Source organism: Curcuma longa, chromosome 13 (genome assembly GCF_044706935.1).
Source record: "Curcuma longa cultivar G26 ecotype Majalengka, Jawa Barat chromosome 13, ITB_CL_G26_1.1, whole genome shotgun sequence".
Classification (NCBI taxonomy): Eukaryota; Viridiplantae; Streptophyta; class Magnoliopsida; order Zingiberales; family Zingiberaceae; genus Curcuma; species Curcuma longa.
Window position 1 is genome coordinate 4,397,780 of NC_133873.1, and position 16,357 is coordinate 4,414,136.

Consider the following 16,357-nt stretch of genomic DNA (forward strand, 5'->3'; position numbering starts at 1 on the left):
AGTATGCTTTGTCTCCAAAAAGAAAAGTAATCAATTTATTCAGCATCACCATAATGAAGAGAGAATAAACAAGTAAAGAAGAACGATAAGAGAAAAAACTAAATTAATCTGAACTTTAATCTAAAATTGCATCGACCTGTAGGCACACAGAAGAATCCACTGATAAGAGGTACACACTCAACTGCAACTACTCCAATAACAATATAACAAAATCATTCATTGCATAGAATAAGTTATCTGCTATTATCCATGTCTCCTATTTAAGTGTGAGGCCCATCAAGCTATAGCCTCTGTAAACCACTTGTAGACAACATCCATCTCTTCAGGTATTGTATAATGTTTGAGCTTGACAAATTCCACCTCTCATAAAAGAAACCTATGGCCACCATGAGCATAAGAAGAGCTTGAAATAAAGAATCATTCTAAACCCCCAGTCTAATTAATTAAGCTAAGCTAGGAAAAAGCTGCATTAAGTACCAAATCTTCCCACTCCATGCCCCATATAGAATTGATATATAGGCCCTACATCGATCTCTCACTTGGTTATGTGACATTTTTTCAAGAGTTCCTTGATAATAAACTCCATCTCCCAAGCCCCAAACTATTGTGACCTGGCTCCAACCAATTCACTCAATACTAGCCTTATTTATTATTTTTCTAGCTAATTAAAATGAATTATTTAGATTTAGAATTAGCATCTATTCCATTATAGATTTTGGTTTGCATTAGCAAGAGTTGTTACAACATTTTTGCTTGGGTTAGCAACAAGAGCTTTAAAATCTTCGTTTTCATAAAAAAAATCCCACTAGTTAAATGTTTCAATGAGAATTAATATAATCTATCTTGAGGTTTTAATTTAATTTGAACACTTAGATTAGAAATTAGTTAGTTTGTTATGTTTCAAAATTAAAATTTTTAATTATGATCTTTTGACCCACCCAAATGTACATTATTAATACTTTGGTCTTTTCAATAATTGATCAATGATTACCATATTAATAGTTAAGGTTTAAAATAAATATATAATAACTAACATTGTAAATCAAGAGTATCACCCTAATATGTCACTTAATATCTAAGTGTCTCAATATCTCAAGGTCTTTTGACAAGAAAAATGCATCTATCATGAATGTCCATTGAAGTGTGGAAAACTATTTAAAGCAAGTACTTCTCGATTTGTCATTTTCTCTTTGATATTTGTCGATCCATTAATAAGATCCTTGTACCTTAAATGCATCTTTGCCATCGTCTCTTCAACTTGCATCTTGAATGTATTAATTTGTGACTATGAGAGGTCCCATTTGGCTAGGTTGGCTTCCTAGTCCCTTCATGTAGTTCCACAAGCTTCTCCTAAAGCGCAAGAACAAGCTCCAATTTGATTTATCTCATGAGTGGGAAGGACATTGAGTAGATAATGGTAGACTTTTTCATTTGTCATGTACTCAAATCTTTACTTCTTTGACTATTAGTTCATATCCATGATTTAGTCAATTAGGAGTCAGAATCAATTTCCATGTTTGTGTACCATCAAATTGGCTTTGACAAATACCTCAATTTGTCATTTTCAAATCAAGAATTTGTTAGGATTGATATAATTGCAACCAAACGGCTAGAGACGGTGAATAACATTTTGACATGCAATATATATTAAATAAGAAATACGATAGATAAAAGAAAACCAAACACTGATAAAGAGATTTAAATGACCAAAAACTTTTGATTCTTATTTCATAGCCTTTAAACTATTAAGATTAGTCACCTCCTAAAAAGTTTACTATAATTTCAACTTATCAAAATTGAAGAGACCTTGTACAAAGCCATTTTTCAGAGAAGAAAATAAAGCAATACAAAAGTTGAATATAAAAATAAAACCACTCGACTCTCATAACTCACTTAGAGCTTACTATCACAGTTATCTCATTTCAACCACTAATATTCCAATACCTCAAAGACGTTAAGATGGGAAAGATTGATCTGAGAGTTCCCACGATGAAAATTAAGGCCCAGCAGAATTCTTATACATCTTCCTCTTTCTAACAATTCCTTAAGCAACTCACACCATCACCAAATGATAGATCAATCTTAAAGGGCCAAGGATCATGGAACTTACAAAAGTCATCAATTGTATAATTCATCCGTGGAAGGGAAGTCCAAACAAGTAAAACTATTGTTACATGCAATGCCATCATCCAAAACACGCCCCAAAACCAGTTTAGAAGCATCACCAACTGGAAGCATGCAGGTAATCCCACTGCAACAGGTTCTTCAGGAGCATTTAAAACAGCAAAGTCCTCAGAATTGCACTTAGAAGCAGATCATCAACAACCTATCCACTTAGAAGCAATCTTCTTCTTCAAAGAAGAATCCGAATGCTGCACAAAATATCAAACTATGAGAGAAACTGGTGGGTTTCCATTCATAGGAAAACTTAATATGACTATATATGATTCAAATTAACCACCATGTCAATTTCTCTAAGTACAAGGGCATGCCAATAAGCCCCAAATTGCTACTAAACCCCTTTGGAGTCACAAATGCAAAGACAACTATCAAACACACATCGAGATTGGAATATAGGAAAGGTTTACCTTCTCAAAATTGTGTCCCTTGACCAAGGATTCAAGACAAAGGGCCTAACTTGAATAAGCTGGTCAATCCTCCAGATCCTTGCACATGCCCTCTTCAAGATTGAGTCTAAGAGGATACTGATCAGAATGTGAACACAAAAAAAAAACTAGATGGCTTCCAAAGGTTGTTCACCCTATCATTAATATAATTTAGAAAGCCAGCTTAGCCACCTAGAAGTAACCCACCAATCAATGTCTCCAATGCTCCTCCCAATTGATAGCTCCTCCTCTGACAGATTAAGCACCAGTTAATCAGCACACAGTTCACCATTGGTCTTCTCTAACTTCCTGGTTCCAACCATCTAATTTATAAACATGACCATTCTGCTTTTACAAAACAATGAACTCCATGAAACTTCAGGATGAACCATTACATCAGGAACCCTTAGTTGGGAAAACACCTTGGAGACACACTTCCTTCAATGGAACAGTCATTGCAAAATTCATCATCTCAACAGGAGCAATTGGATCCCCATTCATTTTCAGCTCTAAAACAAAGAGAGGTAAACCCTATGTTAAAATTGAATGGAATGAAAAAAAAAAACACTTTGAATCATCAAAGAACAAGGACCATAGCTCCTATGTTAAAATCACTCTAGGGGTATGCTTTACGACCACCACAAAGAATCGCCTCAAAAGTACATTGGTTCCCAAAGAGTAAGTGCTTGAACCCCTGCTCATGCTCTCTTGAACATTTCTCTAAGCCAGAAACAACAATGTAAATTGTCTTATACAACCCCACTGAAATCCTAATCAGTGTCTAATTGCATTTGGCTGGAAGCTAAACTGGAATCGAGCAATTCAAAAAATTTATGGGGTTCACAAAGACATCCCTAGCGCCCCATAGAAACAAATAATCCCAAGAGCTTAATCTATCCCCTCATGATCAAACTAACCAGAACTAACCATAGATAAATGATGAAAAACTTTGATAAGCTGTAACCTCTGCCAGAAAGAACATCTCAACATTGAAAAGAAAATTTGAATTTGAACTTTATTCATAATTTTAGCTCATATAAAGGAACTCTCATTCATGACAACATAAAATATGTCATAAGCCCTAAATAGATGCTAAACTATAATTGAAGCATAAATCAAATATCTGGGTATACAGTCAAAAGGAAAATTTTTGGGATAAATTGTAACAATTCAAGAAGTTGATAAGGGAAACCCATCTCTTACAAATTGTATAATAGATTACACAAGCTCTCATTTACGATCACATAAATATGGCACAAGCCCCAAAATGGTTTTGTCACTATAGCAAAACACACGAAAAAAATGGGTACAAAAAAAGTTTTGGGGGCAGAATTGAAACAATTTCAGTAGTAGATAAGGCTCACAATAAAGGATTGGAGGACACTGTAATTTCACAAATTCTTAGCCACTTAAGCATTGTAATGATAAATTGACACATCAATTTTTATAACTTCCTATTCCTGATAGGTCAACAAGTGTAGGTAAATAGTCTAGTAGTCACTGCAAGAAGGCCAACATGAAGATGGGTTAGGAAAAGCTTCATGTTCTACCACATTGAGGTGTTACTCATAAGCCTTCTAGGGAAAAAAAATTGAAACAAATGAAGCATGTGAATATGAATAAAAAATAGCAATTAATGAGAACAATGAACCATGTTAATCCTCTGTAGTCACTATTTATAATATATTTTGGAAAGGAAAACAATTCTGAGGAATCTATCGCACAAACAGAAAAATTGTCCTACAACATCATTTTTTCTCATAACCACGTACCAGATTGTTTGGAGATTAAATGCCCTTCTGGTTTGTACTCGATCTGAGATTCCATCCCCAGTCTAGAGCTAGTGCTCTCATGAAGGCAAAACATGGGCCAGAGCATGTTCATCATGTGTCTTTGATTTTTACAAGACTTTCACAAGATTACTCTTCTATCACCAAGCTCCCTGTTCCTCATTGATCTCTTTTTCCTGTTCTTCCAGAACTCGTCCTTTTTCCCCTTCTTGGATTTTAACCCAAATTTGCTGTTTAGTATTCCAAGAATAGCACTTCTATCTCTCCTATTTTTTGTTGCAGCTTTGACTTCCAAAATAGCTCGCAATTTCTGATATGATCGAACCTCAGGCACCTGCCCACTTCTGATCATTTGCTTGTGATAATAAAATGCTCTACTAAAATCACGTACACGAACAAATGCATATATTATTGTGGAATAAGTTATTGAATCAGGCTTCAAATTGAGAGCAGTCATCTCTTTCAACAGCTGTGGCAATTTATAGTGCTGTCCTCCCCTTGCATATGCATTCATCAGCATGTTATAGGTCATGACTGTTGGCTGCAAGCCAAATTTTTGAAATTCATGTATCACATCTCTTGCTTGAACATAAAGACCATGTTTTGCCAAACCATCTAGGATAATATTAAATGTAACTCTTGTGCCTTGAACCTTGTCGCTGATCATTGCTTTCCAAATTTCTACTAATCTATCAGTGTTGCCAGCTCGCCTAAATGCATCAAGCAAAGTTGTATAAGTTTCTATGGAGGGAGGAACTCCATCTCTTTTCATATTTTCATATGTAGCATATGCTTTTTCATGCCATCCACCAACTGAATATGCATGGATCAGGGAAGTATAGGAGTGTGATGTGGGCTTAATTCCTGCCTTTCTCATCCGCAAGAATGAGTCTGCTGCCATGTCACTCATTTTCCCCTTCCTTCCATAGGCATTTATCAGACAAGTATATGATTTGACATTAGGCTTTAAACCTACACTTTGCATCTCAGATATTAGAGAATCAACTATTTCAGGTTGCATCCTTCTGCTGTAGGCATCCATTAAAATGTTATAGGTTACCGTTGTTGGCTTTTGTCCTTTTTCTTTCATCTCAAGAAAGATTCCTTCTGCCTCTTCAACCTGGTCAGATTTGCTATAAGCATCCATCAAGGTGTTGTAAATTATGATATTCGATGTAATTCCTTTCTTTTCCATTTCTGCTTGAATGATGAGAGCTTCCTTCTTCAATCCTTCGTCACAAAAGAACTTAATTAGAGCTCCAACAACCTCCAAACTCCATTTGAAACCTTTTCTATTCATTCTTTGAAAGTATTCCCAAGCATCCTTTCCATGCATACCACTCTTTCTCATGACAGTTAACATAATGGAACAAGTCACATGATCTGGCTTAATATTGTTGGCTTCAAGCATGTCATACACTTTCCATGCATCATCATACCTATATTTGTAAAGGTTCATATTCAAAAAGGATAAAGCAATCTGTATGATCAAATGACATAAAACCAGCCATAACAAAGCGCACTGACTATATATAGTTATAGAACCAACTTAAGAAACAAATATTGTTTAAATGATGAAAATCAAACGCAATTGAAAGCACTGCATGGAAGCTGTTAAATCAGACCCTAGATGCAATACAAGTGCAAAAACAAGGCATTCAAGGTCATGGTGGTGTATCTAGGAGAGACTGTGTAAGCTTTAGAAAGCATTTCATATAGCCAAAAGTGTCGAGCTGAGGAAGCCAGAGCAATGTTCTTCAAGATAAAGTCAAATCTGTAATGTTCTTCACCAAGGATTGATGTCCTACCATCTATTCTCACCATGTGACTCATGAAAAAAAAAGTGTGTGTGTGATGATGACAGTAAGGACACTAGAAACTAGAACATGGAGAATTCCCACACATCCATGTCCTGTGTTAATCTGTCTGTTAGGTGACACCTGTGTACATGGTTGCAATGCCTCCACATGAGCGAGAAGCTAGTTCTTTTTACCATTTTGGATAAGGTATACATTGTTGTAGCTCTACAAATCAAGTGCAACCTAAACAAGTTCATAACTCTGTGATTAGAGCTTCTGAAGATGATCAGAAAAGAAGATGGAAGCTTCTTATCTTAATGTGTTCATCCCTCTTTCTTGGGGAGATTTGGCATGAAGAAAGAAAGCAATCAACAAACAAACTTCTCACCTCCCACAGGATGCAAGGCCAGAAATTGCAGAGTTGTAGACGCATATATCCCTGAACCTTTTAGCTTTGGGCAAGTTTTGAAAGAGAATCATCAGCTTATCTCCCATCCCAGATCTCCCTAATACAGGGAACAGTACGGAGCAAGACCTCGGCGTCACCAGCGATGGCTCCAGCAGCCCCATCCATTCAAACAAGTACAAGCACGTGGAAGCCAAGCCCTCCTCCCCCATCCTCACCAGCAGCTCGATGCAGTCTCCTTCTCCGACCTTCCCAGCATAAGACCCCAGGAAATCCCCCAATGTGGCGTTTTCTGGGAGGCTCCTTGCGACGGCCAATATCTCCTCGATGACTCCAAAATTGGGCGACTGCGGAGGCTCTGTGACGCCAGAAGGGGAAGCGACCGCTGGCTCTTCCTCCACGATATCAGCGGCAGGCTCGACATCGGCAAGGTGCCAAGAGGTGCGTCGATTGCTCTGCAAAGAGAAGCGGCCTTCCTTCTTTGGGTCCTCAGTCAAGGACGAGCGGGACTTGAAGAAATCGAGGATAGAGTCGGAAGGTCCCTCCCCATCGTCTTCCTCCTCCTCCTCCTCCTCCTCCTCCACTACTTGTTGTCCTTGTTGCTGGCGTTGGTGGTGGTGGAATTCGTCCTCGCCGTCGTCGTCGAATTGGAGATGTGGGAGAAAGATTGGGGGTGGAGAGGGCATGGCGGAGACGCGGGGAGTTGTTCGGATTTTGAACTCGATCACTGGGCGGCGGAAAAGGGGGAAGTGTGAAAAAGGTTTACGATTGCGCGATTGCGATGCAGCGCCGGCTGTTGTTGCAATGGCAGAAGGGAAGGGGCCGAGAACTCGAAGGAGCGCCGTCGTCGCCATGGCGCATCGACTAGATTCGATCGCTGCTGCTGCTTGCTTTATCCTTTTGTCTGCTAGGCGTGCGTGGCTCAACTTGATCAAGTTGAACAAATCAGTAATACTAAATTTTTTATATATATAATTCAATATTTAATTTTTTACTATTGGATTAATCTTGCAGATAAATAATAATCTCATAAAAAATTTTATAGCAAATTTTAAAAATATAGATGTTCATAGTCCGATATCCAATGTCACTAATAGTGTGTCATGTTTTCATGTTACAGCACATACGTTCGAAAATACCCCATATGAGAATTGAACTTTATGAATTATCCACATTGTCAATAGTAATTTTTACTTTAGGAAAAGAGTAAAGTCATCAATATACCTGTTAGATTTTAATTCAATGTAAATATTTCACTTTTTATTATATAATTTCTAATGAAATAATATTTTATTTTAATATGCTTCATTCTAAATAATACGTATATTCTTAATCAAATTGATGGTGTTTACATTGTCACGAGATTTGAATATTTTTAACTCAAGTTTGTAATATCAAGTGTGTGGTCATCTAAAACAATCTTATTACACACTCACCTCCGGCACTTGGTCAAGACAGTGTTATATAATATCATTTTTGATTGCTCTAACTCATTACAAAAGAACTAAGAAATTGACCTGTCCCTTAGAGTAGGGTGGTGGTAAGTGGTAGGATGTTTTTCCTAAATAACTAAGGTTCAAAACTAACTTTAACAAAGGTGAAATTCATCACCTCAGTGAGTCCCACACGACCGACCTCATGATCATCTATGAGGAGGTAAATCAAAAAACTGCAGTTGACCACTATAAAAGAAGACATTACCTCGGCTTCGTCGAGATTCAACCATTGTCTACTTCAACAAGTCTGCTCCGTACTAACCAACTCAACATGTCCCGAAGGCAAATTTCAAAACTCACACAACATATGCATGCGGTGTATGAACAACTAATGACTCTGGGATGCTACGTTAAAAGTCATCTCGCTTCTTAGATTTACTTGATGTGAATCCTTTGAATACCAAAAGTCTTTCAAAAAAATTATAACCGAGTACTCCAACTCACTAAGAAACAACTAAATCTAAAGACTTAAATTAAGTGTATCCTTGAGATATCTTAAAATCCTTTTAGTAGCAATCAAGTGTAATTATATTGCATTATATTATACAAAATTGATATCTTAGCACATGCCTATTACAAATATATCAAGTCTCTTATAGTGACGTAGAGTAAAATACCTATGACACTTTTATAAAATTTAGGATCTATTTTTTCCCCTTCCGCATCATGGTCCATCCTAATACTAGTACTAGTAGCCGTTGGAGTTGGCATCTCCTTAATATTCTTCATGTTTCATACTCAGATTATGGCTTATTTTTTTTTTTTTACTTTCCAAATGAGCAATGAACTCATTAAAAAATTCTTTATTTGTTGCCTAAAAATGATATCAAATGGCAACAAACTCAATTATCAAATGCAAATTTAGACTAGAAAGCTATTTTTTTTTTTACTATTCCAGGCAATAGACTCATTAAAAAATTAATTATATATATATGAAGCATGATGATCATTGTAAAAATAATATCAAATTTTAATAACCAATTAATTAGACGAAGCGTATCATTCTTAATGGCCACTATTAGACGAAGCATAATATCATTCTTTAATTTTATCCTTTATACAATTATGTACACCACACTTGAATTCACAAACTAATCATAACCCTCCCAGACCAGTCGCTTACTTATTTGCAGTTGTTTTCCACATGTACAAATACTTGGCGTTTATTCTAAATCCAGCCATACTAACTAAATAAGCCATCATACCATCACCCTGTACCATGGACCATGAACTCGGTGGGTGACGATCGCCATCATGATAAGTATGCTCCCGGTACCAACAATCTGGTCTACCAGCACGGCGGCTCCAATTCGTCGGAGAGCTACATCTGCTAGTTTCCGGCCTACTTCTCCATTTCCCCCCAGAACCACTCCTCGCAGGGCCACATAAACAGACTTGGACACTTTCTCAAACACAGCATCGCCGTTCCGCAAACTTTTTGTGAGCATTCTTGCTACCATTTCCTTCCTGCTCTCATGGTTTCCCGAGCTACATGCGCTCATCAGCATCTCAGTGATGGTCTGAATACTCACATCAGGTGAAGTCTTCAAGAACTCGGACAGCTCCCTTGCAGTGTTTGATATTATGGATTCCAGCTCCGCCGGTGTAACAGATCCCTCGGTGAGAAGAAATTGTCGGAGTACCAAGATGCTGCATGAACATCACCAATGCTTGAATAACGTTTTGTCTACCGATACTAACACACAGGCCAAGGACCAGAGCAAAATTACCTTGTCGCCGTGACAATAATTTGTTGAAATTGGCTTTGTACAGACCTCAGTCTTGATACATTAAGATTAAGAGTTTCAGGAAGTGTCTCCATGGTCAACCCCTCTACTACGCTGGCAAGCTTTACCAACCCAAGCCTTAACAATTTGTCCACCTTTTCTCCACTGCATTCTGGCAGTAATTCGTCATCGCCTGCAGAAAGCGGAATCAGCAGATATCGAGGTAGCCGGACTTACGGACCAAGAAAATAGAATCTTGGTCACCATCACAATATAAGTCAATGCAACAAAAGGTTTTCTACCTGAATCTGTAAGATGGGAATCATGTTGTCTTGTTAATGCTGCAAAGCCAGCACCACCAGTCCGGAGGGCAGCAGTAGGAAGACCCTGGGATTGAGCATGTTGAAAACATTTACACCATAATTCATTTTGAAAGGCATCACATAACTATTTTATGAGAATGGAACTCACATGACTTGCTGAAAGAGCAGTACAGACATCAATATGCTCGGTCCATTCTTCTGTTGAGCTGTTCCTTGTGGAGTCTAGCCATTGATGAGTTAGTGGAATGGTGTTAGAAGCAGAATTAGGATATCCAAATCGATCAGTAAATGCTTTCTGCAAATATTCCAATCCCCCTGATCCCTTAATAATCGGTTCTATCAATTTTATTCGTGCAAAGCTGACTTCCTTCTTCAATGTCTGTTAACAGAAAAAATAGTTTAATTATTTTTTCTAGACATAAGAGAATAGTAGTTTACACAGTCCCATTTAAAGCTACGTCTCTACAAGAAATTCGCGATGCTGAAAATTTTTGTCACATTCTACAAATCAACTTGAGATAGGGGTCAATTTGTAGGAGATCTAAATTTCTCCCTCTACTCGTACATTTATAGAGTGAGCCTAGGCAGAAACAAAAAACAAATATTTTGGTCGTCTAATAAAATGTCCGACCTCTGATGTTCTGAACAAAACAAGAATCGAACCTGTATTTGCTCCAAAATAAAGCGCAGGCCCTCCACTGCAGCAACAATGGAAGATTTGCTTTGTTTGTCATTTGATTCAGCAATGCCCGCCAATCTATTTAACAAAATTTGGTGGTCCTTTTTCATGCTATCTTCATTTGCAGGAGCAGATAATTTTTGCAGCATGGCTAGCACATACTCTAGAATATTTCCAAGATAGTCTGTGTCAGGAGTGCCTGACTCGAGAACCTTTAAACATAATATCAAATGTTGTAAGCTTGTGATTAGATTTCATGGCAAGGGAGTGAACAAATAAGTGGGAGACAACAAGTGTGGGAGATGAATGCTATAAAACAGATAACAAAGTGGAGTATGGATTTACCTGAGATAAAATATCAAGGTCAATACTGTTGATGATATCTGCCTTCCATTTCTGTGGAGCCAAATCACATAATTCATCCCGGACTTCCTTCAGAAGGGACAGTAATCTACTGTAATCAGGTTTGACTCCCTGCAAAGAATCCAGTATTTCATCCCAAAATGCCTTTTCCATCGTCTCTTTAACCTACCAAATACATCAAGAAAGACAAAGGAATTGAGGATCCATCTGAATGGACAATGAAGCAGATGCAGGCATGGATTCAAATGTATCATAGTACATGTGAGCAACAAAAAGGACCTTAAATACCTTGACACTGAGCTCTTCGGCTTTGACCATGTCAAAATCACTAGATAATTGCCTAAGGTTCCAATGCATTATCTCATTCACAAGAAGTTCATTCTCAGTTGGTAACTGCATGCCTCTTACAGAGCTTGATTGAACATCTGTATGATGTGGATCTTCTGAATCAATTTTTGGCTGAGCGGATGATGAAACCCCAAACAGAGAACGAACTACATTGTTTGATCTCCGAGAAGCCTCAACATTCTGATTGTTTGGAACAGAATCCAACTGTATTGCAGAAGGATCAGAGACCAATGGTGATGATATATGAGCAACAGGGTTTGCTAAAGGACTGCCATTCTCTTTTGCTTCAAAAAATTTTGTTCGCGCGTCAGACAAAGAAGATTCCATTCTCTCAAGACCAGCATTGCCACTCAGGTGCAGAACTTTCTCTCTTAGAAGTTTCTGATCTTCAATAACCTAAAATCACAAGAAATGTATTCAGAAATCAGTGAATTACAACAAAACAAATGGTTTTATGACGCCAATTGAATTTTGAATTTGATCTACACAATATCCAATAAGTTCAAGGTGTGAATATTCATTTATCAACTATCTTTTTACAGTAAGCCTTCTGCTCTTTAAAATCAAGTTCAGATAATAACTGACATTTAAGAGCAAACAAACCTGTCTTTGTATGGCCATCATATCATGACTAAGGTCAGATGTCTTTCCTGGTGCAGTCATCTTGCATGTCTGCATCATTGACAGTTCCATTTGACAAGCAGCTCTTATGAGATCTTCCTCCAGAGATCTAGCATCTTTTGCCTTCCATACAACAAACCTGTATAGGTAAGAACACCATGCCGAGTCAAATGATCTCAGCTGGCATCTGAAGTTTTGTTCCATTGGCAAATTGGAAGATGTCTCTTTAAGATGTTCCAAAGACATAGTAACTGGTGCAGATGGTGTTAATGAGTGGGCTCTATTAGGACCATTCAATATGATATTGACTAACAACTCAAATTCTCGGATGAAGTTTATGGCCGACTGCCTCAAGACAACTTCGCGCTCCCCTTGACCGCTGAAAACAGCATTGGGGTGTTCCAATATCATGTAAGCACAAAGCACTACTCTGACTGGATACCTGGACTTATTTCTGTCACTTTTAGGTCCTTTGACAGACTCTCGTCTTGCTGCACCTCTTTGTTTTGACACTCTGCTAGACGGAATTTTTCTATTAGGAGATGCTAGCCGCTTAAGCAGATGATCAATGTTCTCAATGCTTGAGGGACCAGATGACAGCAATAGTGAAAATCGACTCTCCAACCGATCAAGTAAAGCCTTTGCTGTTTGAAGTGTTGTGCTAGATTCAATCAAAAGAGCAACTTGCTCAAATGGCATAACACTAATGGATTTTTCATTTAATTTCAAGGCATCATATGCTTTAGCCAAAGCCAACGTGGTCCTCCTTGATCTCACAAATCGTCGCCAACACCTATACATTCAATTAACAATGTGAAACAAAAAGATTCAAGCATATAGACATGCACATATATATAACCAAAAAAGAAAAATCACCTAGCTAGTTTTTTCGAAAGAAATTCTCCATGTCTGATCAAACTGACCCGTGCAGAGACATGAGGACTACCTCTTTGTTTCAGATATTCTGCCCTTTGTCTCCTTGCCTAAGTCAGAGAAAATATCAGTGATTAAACCATAAAGGAAATAGCTTGAACACTAATCACATGATGAGTGGATCAAAGTACAAGGAAGAATTTGATTTTTACTACAAAAATGCTTGACAGTTAACTACAGCTAACTGTGAAGCCCAAAATGGTTGGCATGCAAATTAATACAGTAAGATAACAATATAAGGAAACCTTTTGGAGCCTGTTCTCTAATTGCTCTTTCATTCTTTTCCTTTCAGTTTCTCTTCGGTGGTGCACAATTTTAGCCACCTTGCGTGCTTGGACTACTCTAGCATGAGCTCTTCTTTTTTCTGCTTCTAACAATCCCATTCGTTTTTTCTCAGCAGCAGCACGCTTCTGGAAGATTGCAGAGCGCACACATTCCTTATATCTATTTTCTCCAATGATTCGTTGTGATACAGATCTGGCAATTCTCTCACGAATGGCAGCTTTTCTTTGCATATGGGCCTTAAGAAGGCGCATGCGGTTCTCCTCAGCTTGTTGTACTCGGGATTCAACTCTAGTGCCAAGCTCTTCACGTTCCTTCTCAAAACGCATCTTTACACCACATTTAGCAGCTTGTCGTAGCTCATCCAATCTAGCCAACCGCATTTGAGCTTTAGCTAAAAGGCTCAGCCTGTTCAATCCAAGGGGAAACCAAGTCTTCACTTTCAACATCACATAGAAAAAGATAAAGGACTCCAAATCATAAACCAATGCTTAAACTTTACCAAATCTCATCAGATTTTTTAAATATACATACTAAAATGACTATTCCTGAGCTAGGAGAATTCAGAATGATTAGACATATTAACAAGTAAAAAGGCAATCAGGTGTACGCAGCCTTATCCTGCATTGCAAGAGACTATTTTTGTAACTCGAACTCGTGACCACCAAGTCACATAGTAGCAACTTTACCGTTGCGCCAAGGCTCTCCTTCCTTAGACATGTTAACAAATATGTTAAAGAAAATTTCATGGCAATATAAATATAATAGGGTTAGTTGAAAAATCTATGATCTTCTTACAAATTTAACAAATATATCACATACACAAAAGAGAAGGAATTACGATTTACAGTAAAAAAAACATGACAACTGATTTAATTCGTGCTATAATGTGGGAAAACATCAAATGTGTTAACCAATGTGTCATGATTTAATTAGGGCTATAATGTGACAAAATATCAAATGTGGTAACCAACACAAAAAAAATGGATGATTTGGCATGCGGGCATGTCATCAATTTGGATTCCTGATAGAAATTTACAGCATGATAAATTTGTTACCATTTTGTATGGTGCCTCAAGGTATTGTTTTTCAAAGTAGTTTTGTTTTAAAAAAAAATATAAAAGTACGTGATACATTTGCTAAAAATTGTAAAGAACATGATAGATTTGACAATTCATCCTATTATAAACTATGCGAATAATAATTTAGTAAATGCTGCAAGTTATAATTTTAATAAATGCTGGGACTAGATGATCACCTCTTCTGCTCAGCTGCTACAAGTTTAGCTTCAAGCCTTTGACCAGGATTTTCGTCTTGAGATGACCATGAGGGGCTTCTTGGTTTTGGCCTTGCCTTGGTAGATAACCAATCATGAAATTGCTGCCACAAAGGTTTTCTTTTTTATCATGATTACTATTAATCTCTATCATGAATAAAAGAAAGAAGAATCTGAGCGATCCCACACATACACAACAAGAGATTCGGTATCGCTCTAAAGAAAATGAGAAAGAATGAAATCTTTGAAATTGGGGTTGAACAAAACAGAAAGACTGGTGGTAAGTTAGACAAACGAGGGAACTAGAAGATAATAAACACTTGAAATAACTTGAATAAACAGACTCATACGTACGGAGTAGCAGATTGTTTGCCATATGGACTAAACTGGAAGGAGAAATATATGTTAACAGTTCACGAAGCTTTAACTATAACCACAACTGCGCAGGTGAAAGTAAACAACATGTTAATACACACGAGGAAGCAAGTCAGAAGAAGAGAGCAACATAACCAAGAACCATAGTAAATAACCAAGGAAACTAGAACATCCGTCCGAGACGGCAGAAAGACCAATAACAGGCTAGCTTAAAAGATATGAATAGAAAGGAACAAGAATGAATAGAAGGAGAAGGGGGGAAACAACAGAATTTTTTCAGTAAAAAGTGAGAATTAGCCGACTTTCAGTAACAAGACGTAAACCCAAAAGTACGATCTGTAAATTTAAAGAGCTAAAAGTTTTCATAAGGCATGCCACTGACCATACCAAAGAAGACCAACAGTGACAAGAACCCTCGAGTAAATCGAGCTAATATAAATCACCAAGAAGAACGTAACGAAGATGAAAACCTAAACGTAATAGAAAGAAAGGGAAAATAGAAACAACAACAAAGCCACGAAAAAGTTACCAAGTAATTCAACTTTCCCGAACCAAATACCTTTCTTCTGATCTCTGCATCCCTGAGTTTAGCTTCGATATCTTCCATGCTCGTGCGACCTCCGCTCCTGCTATGACGGAATCTCCGCTGTATTCTCCTCGGAATCCTGGGCGTGGACGGGTATACCTCCCCATCGGCGAAGTCAAGCGCCACGGCTGCGGGCATCGCTACCTCCTGCGACTCCACCGCCGCCCCGGAATCCATCGGTCGTCCGCTAGCCCTCGACAAACTCCCAGGAGGGGATCAACCAAAGAGCGACGAGGCGATCGACCAAAGAGCGACGGGCACACAATCGAGAGCAAGAACTGGAAGGAATTAGGCAGACACCAATTCAAGGAAGGAGAAACACGTTTCCTCCAAGCAATTTCGTCGTCGGCTCCCGATTCAATGACCCAGATCGCTTTATAAAGCGGTGGCTTCTTTTGGAGAAACCCATTCGACGCATCCCCAACACTTTTTCCCGCACCACTCAAATCCTTACTAGCAAATCTATTCGCCATGACCCGTGGGCCCCTACGGGTAGACTCCAAAGGTAGGTTCGCGTGGCACGCTTGTGACGCCGTTAGGCAACGGATAAGTGTTATGTAACGCCGTTAGGCCGCCACCTACCAAGCCCAAGTTCCGTGCGTTACCAGTTGCGCGACGTGAGTTTGGTTCGGTTGCAAAGTTTTTTTTTGTTTTTAAAATGATATAATAATAATTTAAATACATTTAAATACTGATGAAAATATAAAATGAGAGATGAGAAATAAGATTTCGAATAAGCTTATCCGA

The 16,357-nt window shown here is 38.1% G+C and overlaps 2 protein-coding genes across 2 annotated transcripts; both read right to left on the reverse strand.

Moving 5' to 3' along the window:
* Window positions 1-4,278: 4,278 nt before the first annotated feature.
* Window positions 4,279-7,455, reverse strand: LOC141844248 (pentatricopeptide repeat-containing protein At5g50280, chloroplastic). Its single transcript, XM_074732283.1, has 2 exons — window positions 6,584-7,455; window positions 4,279-5,835 (listed from the first exon to the last, which is right to left on the reverse strand). Exons 1-2 carry the CDS (start codon window positions 7,453-7,455, stop codon window positions 4,518-4,520), a joined length of 2,190 nt encoding a protein of 729 aa, XP_074588384.1. The 3' UTR covers window positions 4,279-4,517.
* A 1,660-nt stretch (window positions 7,456-9,115) lies between these two features.
* LOC141844091 (uncharacterized) lies at window positions 9,116-15,946 on the reverse strand. The gene is made up of 12 exons (XM_074732088.1): window positions 15,584-15,946; window positions 14,632-14,753; window positions 13,337-13,781; window positions 13,035-13,141; window positions 12,141-12,951; window positions 11,478-11,933; window positions 11,172-11,354; window positions 10,811-11,038; window positions 10,296-10,526; window positions 10,127-10,211; window positions 9,828-10,017; window positions 9,116-9,747 (listed from the first exon to the last, which is right to left on the reverse strand). The coding sequence occupies exons 1-12, from the start codon at window positions 15,785-15,787 to the stop codon at window positions 9,297-9,299; spliced, it is 3,513 nt and encodes a 1,170-aa protein (XP_074588189.1). The 5' UTR covers window positions 15,788-15,946; the 3' UTR covers window positions 9,116-9,296.
* Between the last annotated feature and the right edge of the window lie 411 nt (window positions 15,947-16,357).

Excerpts from the sequence above, each read along its gene's own strand:
- LOC141844248 (XM_074732283.1), bottom strand. The coding sequence starts at position 7,455 with ATGGCGACGACGGCGCTCCTTCGAGTTCTCGGCCCCTTCCCTTCTGCC. Across the intron at positions 5,836-6,583 it reads GGCCTTGCATCCTGTGGGAG|GTATGATGATGCATGGAAAG; the intron begins GTGAGAAGTTTG and ends TTACAAATATAG.
- LOC141844091 (XM_074732088.1), bottom strand. The coding sequence starts at position 15,787 with ATGGATTCCGGGGCGGCGGTGGAGTCGCAGGAGGTAGCGATGCCCGCA. Across the intron at positions 11,039-11,171 it reads ACCTTGATATTTTATCTCAG|GTTCTCGAGTCAGGCACTCC; the intron begins GTAAATCCATAC and ends TTATGTTTAAAG. Across the intron at positions 10,527-10,810 it reads TTATTTTGGAGCAAATACAG|ACATTGAAGAAGGAAGTCAG; the intron begins GTTCGATTCTTG and ends TTCTGTTAACAG.